A 20,596-nucleotide genomic window follows, 5' to 3' on the forward strand; every position below is an offset into this window, starting at 1 on the left:
CCGGTGGAGGGGAGGGGAGCCCCCCCAAGATGGCCGCCGCTCTGTGGAGCAGGCTGGGACTGAAGGACTGCAGCCCGCGGGAGGGACTCACCTTGGAGAAGTTCGTGGAGGAAGAGTGTGAGGAGTCCTCCTCCCCCTGAGGAGGAAGGAGCGGCAGAGACCAGGTGTGGCGAGCTGACCCCAACCCCCATTCCCCGCTGAGGCAGGCAGGAGGGAGGACTGGGGGGAAGGTGTTCTAAAGTTTGGGGTTACTTCTCAGAATCCTTGTTTTGATTTGATTGGTAGTAAATGAAATTGATTTCGTTTCTTCCCCAAGTTGAGCCTGTCTTTTGCCCGTGACCATAAGTGGGGAGTGATCCCTCCCTGTCTTTGTCTTGACCCATGAGCCTGCCTTTATATTTTCTCCTCATCCCACTGTGGCCGGGATGGGAGGGGAGTGACCGAGCGGCTGCGTGGTGCTTTGTTACCGGCTGGGCTGAAACCACGATACCCGATATTGGAGACAGCAAGCAGGGGAAAAACAGCAAAGGCTCCTGTCCTACTTTTAGTTGCTCTTAAAGAAATGGGCTTACTCCTTCCCAGTAGAAAGTCAAAGCCTGAAAGATGTCCAACATGCATGGGCTTGGGAAGGAAAACAGTCAAATGCTAATTGAAAACTAGTCAAAATGAGCTAATTTAAAGGAAGAGAGAAAATCACATACCCTTCCATTGGCAGATTATGCAGTAAAGCAGCTGCTAGATCTGCCAACTACAAGTATTTTACAGGAGGACACACTTCTTCCTTTCATCCTTCGAAGGAAGACGTGCTGATGACTAAGCTGGAGCTGTCACTGAGGTATACCTCACTTAAAGGAAAAACAAATCTCAGACTCACGCGCATGATAGCTTTTAGCTCTTAAAATTTATTCTGAGCTGTTCAGACTGGCATCTTCAACAGCACTGAAAAGCTCCATGGAAGCTTCCAGAATGACTTATGGTTTTCTAGCAAAAACAAATCTGGTGCTTCAGCCATCTCTAGCACAAAGGATAACATATATACCAATAACAGCACTCCTCCTCAGAAGACTCTTGAAATGGAAGTGACTTATCAGTGGGGAAGGAATCTAACTGGAAGCAGATAAATCACTCCACAGCACATTAGCACTGAAGATACCATGCTTACTGGGGCAAGTACTGCATCAGTTTACCTTGAGAACATAACCAACTAGTTGTAACCCAGCCTCCTACACTTACATAGCGCTCATTTTCTGTAACACCTAAGTCAGGTAATGCCCTCTGTTATTCAGCTCTTATCCGTCTCCAGAACAAGTCAGTCTTGTGCATTAAGCAAAGAACAGATCCAATGGAAAAAAGAAATCAGCCATCACGTAACTAGCTTGTGACAGGTACAAAGACAGGAAGGATTGTTAAGGTTACGCACACAGCTTTAATTTTTACATTTCCTGATTTTACAACAAAACCCTACTTTTATGGAAGATTTTGTGTGTGTGTGCAGTATTAAATAGCCTGTAGGTACTTTATACAGAAGCTGACAGAGAAAACTTAAAACGTAAAAGACTGCTTTGGAAGTTCAAGTTCTCAAATATGTTTTCAGTAACAGAGCATGACATTCTACATGCAGAAACACAGGGACAGCGTCAATAGATCAGACTGTTTGTAACCTGTTTCTAGCAGTGCCCATAACTAAACAAAACTAAAGTTAAAAAAGGAGAATACTTAAATCTTACTTCTGGCAACACCCACCCCAGCCTTTCCTCAATCAATACTTTTTTGGGTCCTCCTGACAGGGCAGTTTTATTCCTGCATCTACACTTGTTGCCACAGAAGCAATAAATTCCACAACTTACTCATGGTATGAAAAAGTACTTCCACCTCTTTCCTTGCAATTTCACAGGATTCTGGGGTCTGTGAAGCAGTGATTTATTGATCCCTTTTCACCTTTTCCACATCACTCATTGCTTTCCAGATTTGCCACAGCCCACCTCAGCCAACTCTTTTCCAAACTAAGCTGCCCTTCTTGTATTTAACCTTCCTTCATGCAGAAGTTGATGATTATCTTTTTTTTTTGGTACTGTCTCTTTTTTCATCCTGTTAAAACCACTTTGAGCTAGGGTGACAAGAATTGCATGACTCAAGAAGCAGACCTACTGCAGATTTGAAACAGTGTAATGTTTTTTTCATTTTCAATTCTTTTCTATTTTGCTTGCTTTTCTGAGTACTGCCCCTTCAAAAAAACCAACTAAGTAATTATATGACACTGTGAAATTAATAGCAAATTACAATTTTCCAATCATGACCAAACACTAATCCCCTCCCTCTCACAATTGCTCAGGAACATTTGATAAAGATGTCACAGCAAAAAAAAAGAAAAAAGAAAAGCAAATCTGGACCTTTCAGACTGGAAAACTCAATTTAAGAGAAGCCAGACAAAGCAGCCTTCTGCTGCACACATTAACTACAATAGCTAAATGAAAGGATAGGAATACAGAGGGAGGGTTATTAAACCTGGGAAATTACAGTTAATGTTACAACGTAGTTATACTTCATAGCAACTTTTGAATGAAACTGCACATCATAAGGTTACACCTGTATTGAATTATATAGCGTAGTCTTCTCTATAAAGCTACCTGAACTAAGTGCAGTATGTTTAGCCTCCCTCAACGTACTTCTCCAGTACTTGTTTCCATGAAGAAGCAATACTCCAAGCAGCTAGCATATTTTGTCTCTGACTTCTCCTGCCTCTTAGCAAATAACCAATAAGTGAAACCACTACTAAATCTTTCTTTTCCCATAGTGCAAGAAGAACAGTAAGTAAAAGCCGAATACAACACCAGATTAAAAATTGTGACTTACCATCTGAAGTTTTCTTGTTACCGAGATCTCTTTCCAATTTCGAAATGGGAGTAGAAGAAAGGCGTCTTGAAGAAGACGCTCCTCTGCACGGTGGTGTTAAGGGATTTTTAAAGACCTCAACCTGCCCAGATTTTTTGATGTGTTTTTCACCTCTTGGACTGTGCAGGGGGGAGCGCTGGGAGCTGGGATTATCCTCTAGAAGTTCATGCTGGGTTGTCACGGGAGGTCTACTAACAGCACACTGTAGGAGTAAAGGAGACTGCATCTTTCTTGGCGTTCTGCTTGCAGCTGCATCCTGCATGACTCTGTGTTGGTAGTTCCTGTAGGCTTCTTCCAAATACTCTGCCTCTTTTTCTAGTTCTTTTATTCTAGCCCAGGTTTGTGCCATACACTCTAGGTCAGAATCTGGAGAAGCACTGCGTGGCTGTAACTGCTGCTGATAGCCAAATCTTGGCACAGCGTTTACCTTCATCACATCAGTCATAACCTGATTCTTTAGGAATGTGCTATCCACATAAATATCATGAGGTACAATTCTGTCACCAGTGAAGTCAAGGACAGAGCGATCAACAAGTGAAGGCTTTGGATTCCGATACACTTCATTTTCTAGAGCTAAAAGATAGCAAGAGAAAGTGAGTGACAGTAAAGAGTGAGAGAGGGAGACCCATAATGAAACAGAAACAGTAAAACACAGCATGTAAATATCAGTTTGATTAAAATTATTTTAACATGGGATTGGCTCAATTGTGAGAATTTAATGGTTTGACTTAAATGTATTTTCAATGCACAGTTTGCATAGCTGCAAATCATCGCTGATATTATTTTTTTATTATATAATCCTTCCGTGTACAACTACCTGAACTATGCCCTCTACAATGTTATTGCTTAAATTACGTTTAAAGAAATGAATAAAAATTAAAACATCACCACTTTGGACACATTATATCCAATCACACTGTTAAAAGGTGAGGGACACAGGGCAGGCCACAAGTCTTAACAGCTTCCTTCTATTTAGATAAAAAAAGAAATCTGGAGACAAATTGTTGTTTTTAAAAAAACAAAGTACTTCTCCAAAATTGTCAGTTAAATTGAATGTTTCAGGGCTGTCTGCTTCCTGGCTTGCACTTGTATGTGCTTCAGCAAGCCCAAAAGACCAATCTATAGGGCTGTATCTTTCTCAGCAAAACCACCAACTTATTTTTATTCTACATAAATGTTTGTTCAATTACATCCTTAACTCTGATGCAAAATAAAAGTCCATGCAGTACTTTCAGTCATTTAATTAAAATATATATTTGCTATTTTGACACTAACAAATTTCCAATTCCAAATGGTACTGATACTTGTACCATATATGAAAAGGTACACATTGGTCTAGTGAATAAAATACTGCATATATTGAACTATGGTGCAAAACATGCTGTATACAATGTATAACCATTGCAGAATTTAATTCCATATTTTTAGATTAAATATACATCCCCAAACTTTTATTTATCATACTTGATATTAGCAAGACCGATAGGCATCTTTAGAAATACATTTCTTCAGCAGACTGAATTGCTTTACGCAAGTGCCTGCCTCTCTTTCTAATGCCTATATGAGGTGCATAAGCTGTTAGCCTTGACAACAACTGTTTAAAAGTTAGATTTAAATTTGTGAAGTACACAATACAATTTCAAATTGATTACTCTTATTATGAACATTCAAGAATCAAAAGGCATTAAAACACAACTTGCCTCCTGGAAAACAGTGATTATGTTATCACCAAACGCTAATGTCTTCATACTGAGGAAAAACAGACAATAAAAACATGCAAGTATTCAGGGAGGAATGTTTTCCCTTCCTCTTATGTGTATGTTTTCTGAAAGGAAGGGAAGTTGTAATGAGTCTGCTTTTTACACTGGGCTTTTAAATAATTTTGATTTTAAACTTGAAGTCTACTCACTGGTGGCATACAACTGCAGCTTTTTTAAGCTTCTGGAAATTCTTATACTAGTTAGGTAAGTGAACTTCGTAAAGGACTGCTCTGGTGTAAGATACAAACCTGCCTGTGTTTGTTTCACCTGCAGTTTCAGTTCCTCAACCTGCACATTTAACTTCCTGACAGTAGCTTCCGACTCTAACAGTTGGGTCTTTAACTGGGCACAACGCTCAACCTATAGCAGATCGAGAGGAAAACAAAAATCAGCATAATTCAAACACAAAGAGTAATCTCAGCTGGCTGAATACTTGTTTCTAAATGGTTTTCAGGTCCAGTTAAACCATACACATAGTATCCTACTGAAAGTCAGTGCTGACAACTTAATGACTTGGAAAGATTTACTTTGTTTATGTTGGGTTAGTGTCTTGGGGTTTTTTTGGTTGCTTTTTGGTGTTCTTTTTGTTTGTTTTCTTTAGAGTTGTTTACATAAAAATAAGTGGAGTACAAACAATCCCCCTAACTACATGCTAAACGGCCTGCACAGGTACATAGATAAAAATGAACAGGATGGCAGGAAAAAGAAAGGATTCAAATTATTTAGAAACAATAATTTACCTCACTTTGTAGCTGCTTTTCCAAAATCTGCCTATGACTTTCAAATTCATCCAGCGCCAGCTTCCTAGAATGTTCCACTCTCCTCAGCTCCACTTGGCAGGCCAGGTGCTCCGCCGAGGGCTGCGATAGCTCTACCCAGAAAGAGAAATACTAGACACTCAGCCGTAGAATAATGAGTGTGCACTTTTCTACACGATACCCCTTCAAAATGTAAAGCTGATTTGGTTTGAAAAACCTAACAAGGCTTTGTTTGAATAAAGTACTTAAGGATTTTTTTCTCCTCCTTTTACAAAGGACTGAAATTTTCGTTGGTGTAGTCATCTAAGAACTAGACACAGACTGTCCTACTCCGGAAGAAAAATACATATCCTTACCTCCCTAACTGGATGTACATCTCTACTCTCCTGTAATCTCAAATGCACATTAAAAATACTTGGCATTTTATGACTATAGTCAGGCAAGCACTTAAAAATAATAGTGCAATGTTCTTTTACCATTATTAACCATACTAATGCTATGGTTAGAAACATTGCTCTGCTTTTTTCAAAGGGTGAAAGGGATATTCTTCATATTATTATAGCTACCACAATTCAGTATTTCTACGATACAGACATATTACAGAAAATAAACTTATAATGTCAAGGACTGTTTCATTTTACACAAACATTACTTGGGGTTTAATAAAAACTACTAGTAAACATAATACAAAGAATGTATTTTAATGAAAATTTACTTCTAAACAAATACTTGTAGGGAAACATAAACAAGAAAATTATTAAATCATTCACACTGACTGTCTCGAAGATGCTGGTTCTCACTGCGAGTCTCATCCAACTGTTGCCTAAGTAGTTTATTCTGCACTTGGAGCTCCAATTTCTCCTCCTTTAGCAAAGGATAGTCTGATACCTCTTTCAGTTTTTCTGTCAACAACTGATTCTGTTTATTTACCAAGAGAACCTGGGCCTTCGCTGACTCCAAATCCAGCTGCAGAAAAAGAACAGTTTAGAAGCTTATGAACTGTTGTACTACTAAATCATTTTTATTTCACATTTTCTTTTTTTTAAAAATGTATCTCAAAAGCACTAATTAGAATACAGCTTCTTTAAATTCATGTTTACAATTACCTCAAGCTCTCTCGTGCGTGATATAGCTTGCTTGAGTTCCTCCTTTTTTGAATTAACAGCAATGGTTTCTTCATGCAAAAGCATAGCTTTCTCTGCAGGGAGGATTACAAATGCTGAATTAAAATTAGTAGCGTAGTAGAGTAAAAAATTGTATCAGCAAAAAAAAGTTTAAGCTGCTAAACCCAACATTCAATTTAATTCAAGACATAAAAATGACTGTCATACACACTCCTTCAAAATTATGTAAGTCACACTGTGTGCATATATACATATGCATACATACAATCCTTCAGAATTAAGTAAATCAAATTCATATGCACATGATATATCATTTCTTTCACACGTCCCTAACTTATAAGTCTCAACATGTTATCTGTCCCAGCTCTTTTCCTCAAGCTCCAATTAAACATCTTGTGCACAATAAATGTAAAAACTGGCAACCATTCAAGAGTATGATACCAGAGTGTACCAGAGTTCAATTAGAGAATGAATGAGCTATTAAGACTTCAGACTGAAGGAGATGGGAAACTGCAAAAGCAAAATGCTTTGCAGCCTCTGTGCAAAGCAGCAGCTCACGGTTCCCACTGCATTCTGAACAGCAAGGAGTTGCTGACCTGTCCCTGGATCCTGCTACATGTTTTCAAAAATCTATTTTGATGTTTTTTCTGTCACTTATACCACTGTTACTGAACAGCATGACTGTTTAGTAACTACAGTGTTTTGATATCTGTTAGTAAAAGCTCTAGAGATAAACAGCTACTTTATTAATCTCAAAGAGATGGTTACCTTTATTTTTTTTCTCATCTTCAGTAACTTTATTGGTTCTGGCTATGTGTTCTTCTTTTAATTCAAGCTGATATCTAGAAGTAAAAAGAATTATGTATTCCCAAAGTATGTGTGTGTGCACATGTGCATGCATTTGTGCAAATTCCAGTCTTTCCCAGACTAAACTATGATCACACAATTATTTATTAACAAAATTAGTTATTGGAGAGCCACTGAAACAGTTGGAAAGGGCCTTGCCAATCACCTGCTCAAAAAGCAAGACTACCACCAACTCCAGAGCAGGTCAGCTGTGGCTCTTCCTAGCTAAGTCTTGAAAACCTCAAAGGATGTATATTCCACCACCTCCCTGGATGACCTGTGCCAATGCTGCACTACCTGCCCAGTAAAATTTTTTTTCCCCCATGTCCAAGCTGAATCTCCCAAGCCACAATTTATGGCCCCTACCATATGAACTGCAAGGTCACGTCTGATAGTCCCATAACTATCCTGACAGACCTTTACTAGTCCGTCTCCAGTTTCTTCGTGACTTTCTTGAATTGGGGAGCCCAAACCTGGGCACGGTATTCCTAGCACAGCCTTTACCAATACCTGAAGGGGATAACAACTCCCCTCAGTCTGTTGGCCGTGCTGCTACTACCATCACCCATCATGCTGTTTGCCTTATTTGCCAGAGCATGCTGCTGGCTCACAGTCAGCCTGGCACTCACTGTACTCCCATGTCCTCTTCAGAAATGCAGCTCCTCAGTCAATTCCTTTTCCACATTATACTGCTTCATAGGGATATTCTGCCCCGAGCACAGAGCTTTGCAGTTGTCCTTGTTAAAATTCCTAAGATTTGTGTTGGCACAGTCCCCAAGCTTATCAAAGCCTGTCTGAACTGAACCTCTGCCATTTGTTGTAGAAGCCATTCCCCTTAACTAAGCCTCATGTTCAAAGTTGTTGAGGATGCCCTGTGTCAACATCCAGATCAAGGATGAAGGTGTTGGACAGTATTGGTCCCAGTAGTGACCCCAAGGGTTCTCTGCTCATCATCGGCCACCAGCTAGACACTGAGCACTGCCCAGGTACAGCACTGTTCACAGCCCAGCAGCCATCCAACTTTACCATTCAATTTTACTGGAATTTACAGGAGCTAAGAAAGCTCAACATTTTGCATGACTGCGACATAGATTATAAATGTTTTCAGATATTGCCACATCCATCGTCCTGCATTTTTGCAAATGGTCCAGACCACTCAGATCCTTCTCCCAGTTATGGCATTTAACATTTACTATAGAAATAAAAAAAAGATTCCTTTCCTAACCAGCATCATTATATCTATATAATAAATAATAGCTCTTTGCTACTTTTCATCAAGGATTTGGGACAAAACGACACAGATTTTATCTTTCTGAGCATTTGCAGAATGTCTAAAATATTTTGTATGTTGGTAAAATAAGCTAAGCAGCAGTTCATCCTTAAAATAATTTGCTTCTCCTCATGAACCAAAAGCACTCTACAGGCATTATTTGTAACTAGCTGTTAGGGACTAGATAAAGTAAGATACCAAGGTGGGTCATTAGTTGCATTTCACTGTTCTCTGACAAAACCCTCAAATCTACTCAATTTCAGCTGAGGCATCATTCTTATCAAGACCTACTCTTTACATCTTTCCTCTGTAATTTAAATAAAGACACACTAACACAGGTAATACTTATTGTTCACTGGTTTGCAATAACAAGTACTGATACATCAGTCATTTGGTTTAACTGCCTAACTGGAAGACTGGTTCATGGCATCAAATACACAGGAATAATAACATGCCAAGAGCATATGCCTGCATTGAAGTATCATGTAACCCTTCAATTGACCAAGGCACTCCAAGAAAGTACAATAGCAAAGTTAGGATATACCCACTGCAGCACCTCAAAAGCAGTCACAGATGATGTCTTACACTTTCAAAGAGCATTTCTAAGCAAATTCCTTGAAACTATGTTCAAGCAGATGGTAGTCAATAAAAGAGGGTGATCTGTATCAGAGAATCCCTCTCCAAAAATGGGGAGGGCTTAAGGTAAGAGCCAATCTAACCGTACAATGAGCTAGTGTGCCTCTCACCCTTTTTCCAAGAAACCTATAACATCTTTTTAATGCTGATTTCCCCTCCATACCTTTTCTGCATTCATAAAATGGTCAGTTCTTTTAATTGTGGTCAAAGGAACTCACTAATACTGCTTCAAATCCTCTTGTCTAAACGCTCAACTAAAGTCACATCTCTTTCCCGGAAAACAACACAGAATTTAAACTACAACAATAATATAACCTATAATCACAAGAGAGTTATTTTCCATAACAAGCTTTTTCTGAATGTGACAGAACATTTTGTCATACTAGCAAAGAGCTAAGCAATGATGTAAAGAATTCAAGCTGATAAAAACACGACTGCACATTTTCAAAGTCCTTGCTTTGTTACACTTTTCAAAAAAAATCCTATAGAACTTATTATTCTGTTTTCATAGGAAGTAGCATGCGTCCTATTAGAGACAAAAGAAAAATTTACTTTAAGAGTTCCGTCTTAAGCTTTTGATCATATGTCTCCTCTATGTTCTTCACAGCAACCTCCCGACGTCGAAGTGCATCATCAATAGCTTTATTTTTCTCTTCCTGAAGTTTCTGAGTGCTGAAATATCCATAAATATACAGAAAATGACCAGTTACAATGTTGAAACTTTAGGGTTTGTTTTGTGTTTTTTTAAAATAACATTTAGGGACATCAAAGGATAATGTGCTTGCTTGGAACACTGTAGCAATTTAAAATTATCATCAGAATCTGTCATTGTAATTCATTAAGAACCAGGAGATGTCACACAAACTAAATTGCCCTATTTAAAATCCAGTACCAATCAATTGCACAGCTATCCCAGGTTAACTCTAGCTCAGCTTCCTACACCAGAAAGGCTTCAGAGGAGATAGGGCTGAGCATGGTATTCTATCAGCACCCTCTGCTGGGTTGTTAAAAAAAAAAACAAGTTTTTGTTGGCAGGATACTCATATTCCTATAAAAAAAAGATTACAAAGTAATGACATTAAGTGTATTGAAAAGCTGGCCAAAAATGGTTTAGTTATTTTTTTATTTAACCAAAGAAAACTGATCTTCCAAGGACAATTCAAAAAAAAAAAACAAAAACCAAACAACCCAGGAGTAAAGAAGCAAAATATCACATACATGCCTCATGAGTGTTAGGGTTACACACTGTGTTGTCTGGGGTTTGTTGTTTCGGTTTTTTTTTTAATTTAAGCACTTCAAAGCAAACATCTGGTTCCTTGCCTCCAAACTGATGCTGCACTGTTTTGGTTGGATTAGGTAGAATAGAAAAAAACCCCAAACATCTTTTTGTATGGGGTATCCCTGCTACTAGAGACAGTATACAACACTGCTGAAAATGCAAAACACAACTTCCGGGATATATAATCCATTTCAATGTCATAGAAGCAGCAACATCTTGAAGCACACTTTCCAGAAAAAGGACAACAGCGTATTTTAGCATTGTATATGCCCTTCAGCAACTTACACTTCAAATGCCTCAATTCTTTGCTTCAGTTCCGCCTCTCTGGTCCTTACGACTTCGATATCTTTCAGTAGACTTTGTCTCTGAGCGTATACTTCCTTTGCTTCTATCTGAATCACAAAATATTATCTCTAGTTTTACTTCACACTTTATACAGGTATTTACTGTTTAACATGTTCAAACTTTCAAGGATCTTCTTCAGGAACTGGTCTTACTCGAATAAATACATAGTCATAATTTGAAATAACATCCAGAATTGATTGTAATTATCTTTTTTTTGTTCCCTTTCTCCTTTTACCCTGAGTGAAAATGTTTTAGATGGAGTCACTACTGGCTTCCTGTAAACACTTTTCTTTTAAGAAATAGCACTGATTAAAACTTATGTACAAGGAAAAATTGTTTTTAAAAAAATTACATAGTAAACATGTTCAAACACTTGACTTTTTTTAATAAACAATAGCTTCATATGTTCTTCATAAAAGCAAAATTGAAAAAACAAATGCCAAAACCCCGTGATAAAACATGATTTAAAATTAAAACTGAGTAAACCAGCAGTCTTTCAGTTTTTGCAGTTTAACTTATGGAAATCAAACAAACTGTAAAAGGGATTCTCCAAACATGCTAATACCAAAAGTCACATACCTTCTTATTAATAAAAAATAGCTTTTCTTGTCCTTAAGCACACAAATCATTATTTCTCTCCAAAGAAATAATAAGTGCCTAAGAAGAAGAAAAGTATGATTTTGCCATACAGGTACTCATATCAAGTTTGCAAGCCGTGTGCATTTGACAGTGCTGAAAGGCTGAGCTGCTGTTCCTAGTGCAAAAACCAGAGCAGTTTGTCAAGCCATATTACCTGGGCATAAAGTTATCTTAGTAAAGGGTTAAATGACCTTCTACCTTTATTGTAAATATACTTCAACTCAGTAGAGCTCCTAGTCTCCACTAAGAGTCCCCAGGTAAATGACACATATACTTTTCAGGGAAGTGCATAAGCCAGATATTCATACACAACACCTCACCGATACGCTGATCTAGTTGTCTTTTTTTTTTTTTAATTACTGAATTAATTTCATACCCACAGAAGAAGATTGATAGCATAAAATAGGTTTTCTTGTAAGCTTCTAAGGACATAACCATGAAAGAAATTCATAGCGTAGTGATAAAATGTTTAACTTTCAGATTGGAAGGAGGTCAATAGTAAAGACCAGTATATAATAAACTATATAGAGACCTGTATGATTGCTTTGTTAGCTAATCCCACGGGCCCTTGGGGGGGGGGGAGGAGGAACTGAAAACCAAAAAAACCCACCACCACAACAAAAAAACCTCACCACAAAAATGTGGTTAGCATTTGTGGATGACTATTATTTGGATAGGAAGGTCTACTGCAGACAGCAGAGGGATGGCGAAGCAAACAGGTGACAGAATAGCAAGCAAACTATTCTTCCAAAAACTGAAAAGTAATAGAGATTGGGAGAAGCAATTTAGAACTATGTACAAATTATTGTGTGCTGCAGGAACAGTTAGTACTCTGGCAAAACGCAAATAGTTAACAGCCCAAAGGAGTAACTCATCAAAAAAGTGTTCAAAGAAACAAAGTGAGATGCTAGCTTACAGTAAAGACAGTGGCTATTAATAATATTCAACACATAGTGACATAGAGATGGCATATCCGTACCATACAGACTATATATTCCATTTAGTTTAGAGTCCTTCTTAGCAACTGAAAGAATTTATAGTATAACTAAAAGATATGTTCAACTTTCTCTTAAAAAAACTCAGTGATCTGAATTCAGCAAAGTTATTAAAACAAATTAAAAAGTATTTATTACATTTAAATCCATCAATCCTAGCCTGCAGAACTGTTCCTTTTCCAGCCAGCTCTACTTAGATATTTACCCATACTCTTTCTTGCAGTTGCTAAATGAGGTCCACTGAGAACAAAAGTAAATTCAACATTTTCACTAATAAGCCAAGTACAATCTGAAGGTAAATCTCCTGAAGATAAAAGAACAATTTAATCAACTCACTGAATCATTTCGTACTAGATTAAGAAAAAATATTTGGAACTTTACCTCTTGTTGCTTTTGAAGCCTCTCAATAGCATTCTTTTCACGAGAAATCAAGGCTTCAGACTTTGCCTGATGTGTCCTCTCCAACTCATGACGCAGCTCAGAGATTTCTTTCTGGGTCTGCACTTTCTCCTCCATTTTAATCTTTGCTATTTCAACTTCTTTAAAATGTTCTAGCTTACATAAAGGAGAAACAGTGGGGTAAGCAGGGCCATCTTCAAATTGACAAAGACAATCCCTCCTCAGACAATTCTAAATTTCACTTAGAAATTTTTGTTAGGAAACGTATGATAATTTGATGAAAATAAATTACTGTGATAAAGTATCTTAGCAGAACATACTATTTGCACGTCTCACATAGTTTTCATGCATTTATCTGGCATCCCAAAGCAGATCTTACACAAAACTAATAGCTTTAGACAAGAGCAAAACAGAGGCCTACGAAGAAAAACACACTGCAGGAGTGATACTCTGTTTGCAATTAAGGAATGGCCACACTCTTTAATTCCTCCTCTGACACTGTCTCTATTCTTGTCCCTTTCCCAAAGAACCACTTTTGACTGGTGATGCAAGAAATGGCAGAATCAGACCCGTCCTGAATCGCTCAGGAACAACAGAAATACATCTGGACACAAAAAAGTGCCAAACATAAAAAAATGCAGAGCGTGTAACTCCACATAAAGAGGGTTACAGAAACAGAAGTCCTGATTCACGGACTTCTTAGCACAACTGAAAAAAAAGTAAATGCATACAAACAGGAAAGTATGCATCTTTCAACTGCACAGAAGAACTGTAGGGAACACGCCACCATACAATGTGTGAAGTACAATAAATGCAAGAACAGAGTTATAAAGAATTATAACAAAAATCTGGAACAAAATGGAAAGCAAGCATACAAGACAAAAAATATGAGAAAAAAATGAGCAAAAGAATAAAAAGACAATGACAGAAAAATTGAGAGACTGGAGCAAGTGAGGTTAAAGAGAGGGGGAAAAGCACAGTAGGAACACCTGATCAAGGAATTCAGGTCTGCAGGCATAAATTTTGTGAAAAATGAAAGAAATGGTGAGACAGTGCAGTATCACTTGTACATACACAAATTGGATTAGAAATGTCTTACAGCAATTCACGTCACATTGCTAAGGAATCTGTGTAAAGTTAATTGAATTTAGAAGTGATTTATATCTGGTTAAGATTCCAATCTCCTTTGTTACAATGGCTTTGCTTAAACTGAGGCAAACTTAACACATGAATTAACATGTTTCACATACTAGAAAGACAGCGCCTGTTGCGGAATAAAGACTAAATGAAAAATGAAGGTAAAATATATTGGCAATTGTAACTCTCCATCCTTCTACTTGTCTAGCTGAATAAATATGACTAAACTGATCTCCTCAAAGAGTTTATATCAAATTTATGGAAAAAACCCCCCATATTTAAATGAACTGCAGTATATTCTCTCTGCTCCATTTTTCAAACATAAACTCAACTATCTGTTAAGCTACACAGCTGCAATTCACACCTGTCATTTGCTATGCATTATATTGAAATTTAAGCTTCAAAATCTTAATGGGGAAGGAAAATTAATAGTACGACTAAGCAGAGTAAACGTTTCTCCATAAAACTAAGAAATCAAAGAGCAAATAAAATTTACCAAATTAAGACAATCAAATTAAGAAAAAGTTGCGTTACAAATTAACATCAGAATAAAAAGCTTAACATCCTGTGCACATTTAACAAAACAGGGGAATGGAAAATATACACATGCTATATCATCAAATTAACAATTGATATTGGATTAACATAGCCTTTTGTGCTTGTTGTAACTCGCTATTAGATCTTTTCTTTCAATTTACCTTAAGTATTAAAAGTTTGTAACGTGAGAAGTCAAAATTAACAAATGTCCCTTTCAAATTCAATGACCAGTTATACCTTTTGACACATTTCTGCTTGAAGCTGCTTCTCTATTTCTTTTCTATATTCATGAAGTTTTACTTCTAAAGATTCGTATTTCTGATGCTGGGGATAAGAGTCTGCAAACTGTTCATCAATCAGCTGAAGCTTCTCAGCTATAAAAAGAGCAATATATCCATCATCACTGAAAAACAGTCACCACAGTTATCCTACCAAAAACTATAGGAACCTGTCTCTCTGTAGGAAGTTCCTTAGTTTACCTAAATAGCCCTGTCATAGAACGACTTGTGTGGTACAAAAGCAGAGGCAGCACAGAAATGTCATTTATCAGCTTTATGCCACACAACATATAACTAGGAGGCAGCACTTGGCTGTTTAGGCACTATTTGTGGTATTACATAGTCATTCGTCTTTATCATGGATGCACAAGAATTTTCTTTTGCATGCAAGTTTTAGGTTTTTTGTATTACTAACAGCAAGCACATTATAATTTAAGAACTCCCAATCTACACTTAACTTTCACTGAAACACTATCATAGAAAGAGAAGCAAGGCATGCATTTACAATTATGTTTTCCAGAATGTATTTCAGCACATAAAATTTACAGTCCATCTAAGATATTACAGCTCTTAGCTAAATGCCTAAGAAAACATCTGAGTGATTAAAAAAAAAAAAAGAATCATAACAAGACTTTCATCTTATTTTAAGAAAGGTTAGAAAATCAATGTACTAATGATAGGTATGACCTTTACTTATTATTACTTTAGGCTGCATTTGAGCAAGTGATGAATATGAATGTTCACAATTGTATGAACCTTTCATACAATTTATAAATCCATACCATTTACTGATACAAAAATATCTGGGGAGACTTGCTTGCAGAGGCTGCACTTACCAAGCGATTCTCTGTAAGGAGGCACTGAGGTTGTCTGAGTCTCTGTGTCATGAGTTTCCCTACTTAGATGATGCTCTGTTAGTCCGATTAAAATCTGCATAAGAAAACCTATCAAGATCCAATATATTAATTCGTTCTGACTTCATACCAAAACTGAATTTGAGCTTGTAACTAATGAAGTCATTTTCACTGTACAAGAAAACGTATTCGATTTACGGAAAGAACCAACTATTTAAGTAAAAATCAATGCTAGTAAACTATTACGATTTTATTATAAGCATAATCCAAGTCCATTTCATTCTGCAACAGCTGTCCTTTTGCAACTTTTCCTTTCATCCATGTCTCTTTGTCTCTTTGACTTCCGAGGTCATTTGAGAGAGCAGATTATTACTACTTTAATTATGAGGTCATTAGGCAACAGGTGTTTCTGAAGATCAAGCTCCTTTAGGCTATACAATATAGTTAGGTTTCATTATGCAGACATAAGAATTATTTCTTATATAAACCAATGGAAAGTCAATTAAATCTTTAACTAGTTTTTGAAGTACATTGTGCAAGCCAGTACATTCAGTTGTAAACACAAACCAAAATCCGAGTTTGCCAAAGTTAGTGTGAAAAGCTTCCAAAGAGCATTATATTTAATAACTGATTAGAGATTTTTTCTCATATTTCTAATGTTCCAAGTCATTTATTTTGTAGGTGAATGTTAATGCTTAATCCACACAAATAGCAGTTGGATAATCCTGAAACATAATATTCGTCATCTTGGTGTACTGCAAGTTTCAAAGTCTGACTGAATCCTTATTATTCCATACCAACATACACCCAAGAAATTTGAATTCCTATTGCTCGCATCTTAATAAAAATGAAGCTGACACAATTATCCTTGTCTGCATCCTGTATAAACATCTTGTACCTTTATTCTCCTTCCGAGTTCCCGAAGTCTGTAAGAAATAAAGAATGTTTTAGCTAGTCTATTTCATCACAACTGTAATTTAAGCTTATTTTCAAAATCAAAATAACTTACCAGTGATTTGTAAAGACTGGATTTTGGATTGATTCTCATTAATTGAAGAAGATCTTGCACAGTCCACAGCTTTAGGGAAAAAAAGGTAAGTTAGAAAAGGTTAACTAATTTAAAATAATTTCAAATATGTAATAGGCAATATTTTACAGTTGTAGAATGTCTTCCATTCAAGAAATATCTATTTATTGCCTTGTAAAACCATTTTCAGAGGTCTGCTGTTCTAGTACTACATTTACTTATCTCCACTACCTAAGACATAAGGCAGCCAACATGCGGTTTCATGATCAACTGAAGCTGTGAAAAGAGAGAGTTTTATTTTCTCCCCACCCTGGATACATGTTCTTGCTACTTTCCTTGCCTTTTTTCTTGATTTATCATACAAATCAGATGAGCTCATTAACCGAAATGACACTAACTACTCCCCAGGTCAAAAAACTAATTTTCAGTTAGAAAGATCTTCACCCTATCACAAACTCATAAAGAAACAGAGAGGGGAAGGACTGCCCTTTTCAGCCACAGCTTGTAGTTAGAACAACTTAAACTGACCACGAACCACACTTGCAGGGAACTGAATGGCCAAACAAAAGGCTTGCTTTAACTGGGATCAGTTCCCCAAGTGCTCTGCCACACAGCCTCACAAATGATCGTGCCAGACTACAGCTATGGACGAAGCACGAAGTTAAGAGGCTTGTGCTATGTCTTTCCAGAACAGCATCATTAGCTTATTGCCAACTTAAAGTATTCATGAAAATGGCCCTGAATAATGAAATCTTTTATGGAGATGATCAGAAGCTGTACTTGTATTTCACTATCACAAAAGGGGACTTTTTTCACTTTTGTTGGAATATGACAACTCCCAGCAAGCAAAGCTCCTAGAAGTCTCAGAAGAGCTAAATTACTGAAACTTACCTTCTTCTTCTCTAATCCACTTTCTGGAAAGAAAACAGAAAGTGAATACTCATAGCCACATCTCTGTAGATGATCTGCCACCAAACTGTTGGAAGCTGTGATCAAAAGTGAACTATCATCACTTGGAACAACCTGTGGCTGAAGTTCTCCACTTAAAATTGGGTGCATTAGTTCATGGATTAGCTGGTTTCGGAGCTGCGTCTGACACAGAAGAGACATTATATTCTTAGTTTACATGTTATTCAATGAGAGGGTTTTTTTCAAAATTCACAGGGAGTCTCATTTTACTTGTACATGTTATATCACAACCTACATAACAGAAATGGGCAGACTAACTGGCAAAATTTAGAACAGTGCTTGGAACACTGCACCTTTCTTCAAAACGCTCTAACAGTGGCTACAGTGATCTTCTAATTTCCCTCAAGATGTATCAAATACAGGACTGAAAAGCAGTATTGTTCTCAGTCAAGGACTCACATAAACTCCACTCTAGTACCCCCAGCTTCATTTTTAGACCATTGCTTTCCTGTTCTTCTTCTCCCTGGCTTAAATAAAGCCTGCCTGATGGGGCCTCAATTTCAGGTGTACTTGGAAAACTCACTCGTCCTCTTCTGAGTCTCATATCAAGAAGCTGCCAATGCCATCACAAAAGCAGATGGAAAAATACACAGGAAATTCAATGTCTTTAGTATCAATTATTTTGTACAGAAGCAAAAGAGTACTCATCAGAAAAGCCTACAAGCACTCGTAATAATTAAATTGAATTTGTTATTATTTATTTGCATTCTATGAGTTACAGCAGAGAAAAAAAGTAACCTAACATCAGAAAGTCTCCCTCCTGCACAAGGAAGAAATAATAATTTTCATTATATAATTATACAAATTGTTTATAGTGTACTAAAAGATCACGACACAAACAGCGTTTTAAGCTTTCAACAGCAGGTATGCAACACTGACAAAGTTGATTAAAGAAGTAGCGTGTTACCAAAACCAGGACAAAATACTTACCAAAACTTAACAAACTTAGATCATCAGACTAGCCTGATATTTTAGCACGGCCTTCTACAGAAATTAGGCTGACAATAGAGAGAAACGAAGACAACTGAAAAAATCTGCTTTCCTTATTAATTTCTGAACTTCTCCAGTTTCAACCAACTTTAACAGAGATGACATCTCAAAAATAAGCAAGACCAGCAACCTCTTATACATCTTATGACCAAGTGCAGGTGGAAAGCAGAGGGCTAAATCCCCATCCCTACTATGAGAAAGGAAGGCGGAAATCAGTTGTTGTATGTTGGCCACCCAGCATACCTGTAGCTCCAGATCCGCTCTGCCTCTTAGCAGCACAGGCAGACAGATAAGACCACGAGAAAGTTGAGAGTATTCTCATTAGAAGATGTAATCCATAAGAAATCCGTAAGAAACCCAACTGTATTAATTCTTCAGCTCAGAAAAGCTACAAAATCTTTAATACGATGTATAATCTTCTAGACAAGGAAAACAAAGCAGGAAAATGGACTTAAATAACTAATAGTCTGTCAGGTGGCATTGTAAGTCAAACAAGACAAGAAATGGTTCAAGCATTGGAAGCTTAGTATGGACATCACTGAGGGAGAAACAAGTTGTCCTGAACAGGGAATTACTGGCTATAAGATTATTAATGCTATTCTTAAAATATAGAACTTGATTTTTAATTTTTTTTTTTTAACTTTAATGAATTTGACATAACAAGCAGGAGCTAAAAAAATTTTCTGGTGACATAGAGACACATATAGGAGTATAGAAAGATCAAGACGTCATAAAAAAATGCGATCAGATGCTGTTTAAAGACTAGCAAAACTGAAACTGCATGAACTACACCATTTCAGCATTTAAGGCCTGATATGAATTTCTGCTATAACACAAGGGATTTATTGTTTGGAAAAAGCAAGATGTGGATGTGTCAACCAAACAATGACGAGCACTACAAATGTAGCACGCCTCAAGAAGAGACATATGCAGAATCCCCCAGACTTTCCCACAAAAACAGGGAAGGATTAATACCATTCTAAACTTTGCCTGGAAAGCTCACAATGATCGTGGTCTACTTCCTTTAAAAAAAGGGGGAAAGATTTCAAAGCGATGCAGAGCACTACTGTGGTAACCAGCAATGAGACTACTGCACCTTGACTTGCTTAGCGTTGTAGAACAGAACACTGAAGAAAAGGTATGACCGCTGCCTATAAATCATCCAGAGGAGTAAGAGCTACTTAAACTGAAGGACACTTTCAGCACAAGAAGAAAGGCCAGAGCAACCATAAATAAACCCAGACTACAAATCAGAACAAAGTTTCACTCTTGAACACCACCATATTCTAAGACATTCTCCTGAACAAGCAGACAGGGAGAAAACAGCTCAAATAGTTTTAAAACTGAACTGGAATATTTTAGGAGAAGAATTCATATAGTGTGTTTATTTATAGTAGGTAATAAGCAGACTCAGTGACCTAGGAGATCCTTTCCAAGCCTGTATTCTCATTTATTCCTCTCTTCCCTGCTTGACTTTCTTATCAAGCATGGAAATTCTCAAAGACCTGATGCAGGGCTTTAACTTTCCTGAAAAAGGCTCCGAGACTAAACCACAACAAAAAGCACTTCTGTCTAGGAAGAACCTCGTATCTGGGGGGGGGGGGAAACAAAACAAAAACCAGCTGAATATGAATTAGGCTGTGGCAAAAATAATACATTTGGGGGGAGACATGCTTATTCGGCGTGACTTTCGCTGCTTTCAGTGTTAAGCAGTGCAGCGAATCATAGCTAGCACCTGCTGAAGATAAAGCACACCTTAAGCGTGTCCAGCACGCCTCGGTTCTTAAAGGTCTGATAGAGCCTTTTCCGGAGCTCATCTTGGGACAGCGTCTCCCGCTCCACCGAAGCCATCCTGCCCTAC

At 37.4% G+C, this 20,596-nt stretch overlaps 1 protein-coding gene across 1 annotated transcript in view; it reads right to left on the reverse strand.

The window, feature by feature from the left end:
• The window catches only part of OFD1 (oral-facial-digital syndrome 1), a 37,613-nt gene extending 17,025 nt beyond the window's left edge, over positions 1-20,588 (reverse strand). Inside the window, exons 1-15 of the mRNA XM_010581547.1 lie at positions 20,491-20,588; positions 17,668-17,868; positions 16,759-16,827; positions 16,648-16,675; positions 15,732-15,839; positions 14,855-14,991; positions 12,926-13,099; positions 10,851-10,957; positions 9,839-9,958; positions 7,303-7,376; positions 6,517-6,608; positions 6,187-6,376; positions 5,393-5,523; positions 4,901-5,012; positions 2,854-3,465 (exon numbers count right to left, since the gene is read on the reverse strand). Coding sequence (XP_010579849.1) covers positions 2,854-3,465; positions 4,901-5,012; positions 5,393-5,523; positions 6,187-6,376; positions 6,517-6,608; positions 7,303-7,376; positions 9,839-9,958; positions 10,851-10,957; positions 12,926-13,099; positions 14,855-14,991; positions 15,732-15,839; positions 16,648-16,675; positions 16,759-16,827; positions 17,668-17,868; positions 20,491-20,586 — 2,251 coding nt within the window. The 5' untranslated portion in view covers positions 20,587-20,588. The remainder of the gene's footprint in view (positions 1-2,853; positions 3,466-4,900; positions 5,013-5,392; positions 5,524-6,186; positions 6,377-6,516; positions 6,609-7,302; positions 7,377-9,838; positions 9,959-10,850; positions 10,958-12,925; positions 13,100-14,854; positions 14,992-15,731; positions 15,840-16,647; positions 16,676-16,758; positions 16,828-17,667; positions 17,869-20,490) is intronic.
• Positions 20,589-20,596: the final 8 nt, after the last annotated feature.

Source organism: Haliaeetus leucocephalus, unplaced genomic scaffold, assembly GCF_000737465.1.
Source record: "Haliaeetus leucocephalus isolate CR32 unplaced genomic scaffold, Haliaeetus_leucocephalus-4.0 Scaffold795, whole genome shotgun sequence".
NCBI lineage: Eukaryota > Metazoa > Chordata > Aves > Accipitriformes > Accipitridae > Haliaeetus > Haliaeetus leucocephalus.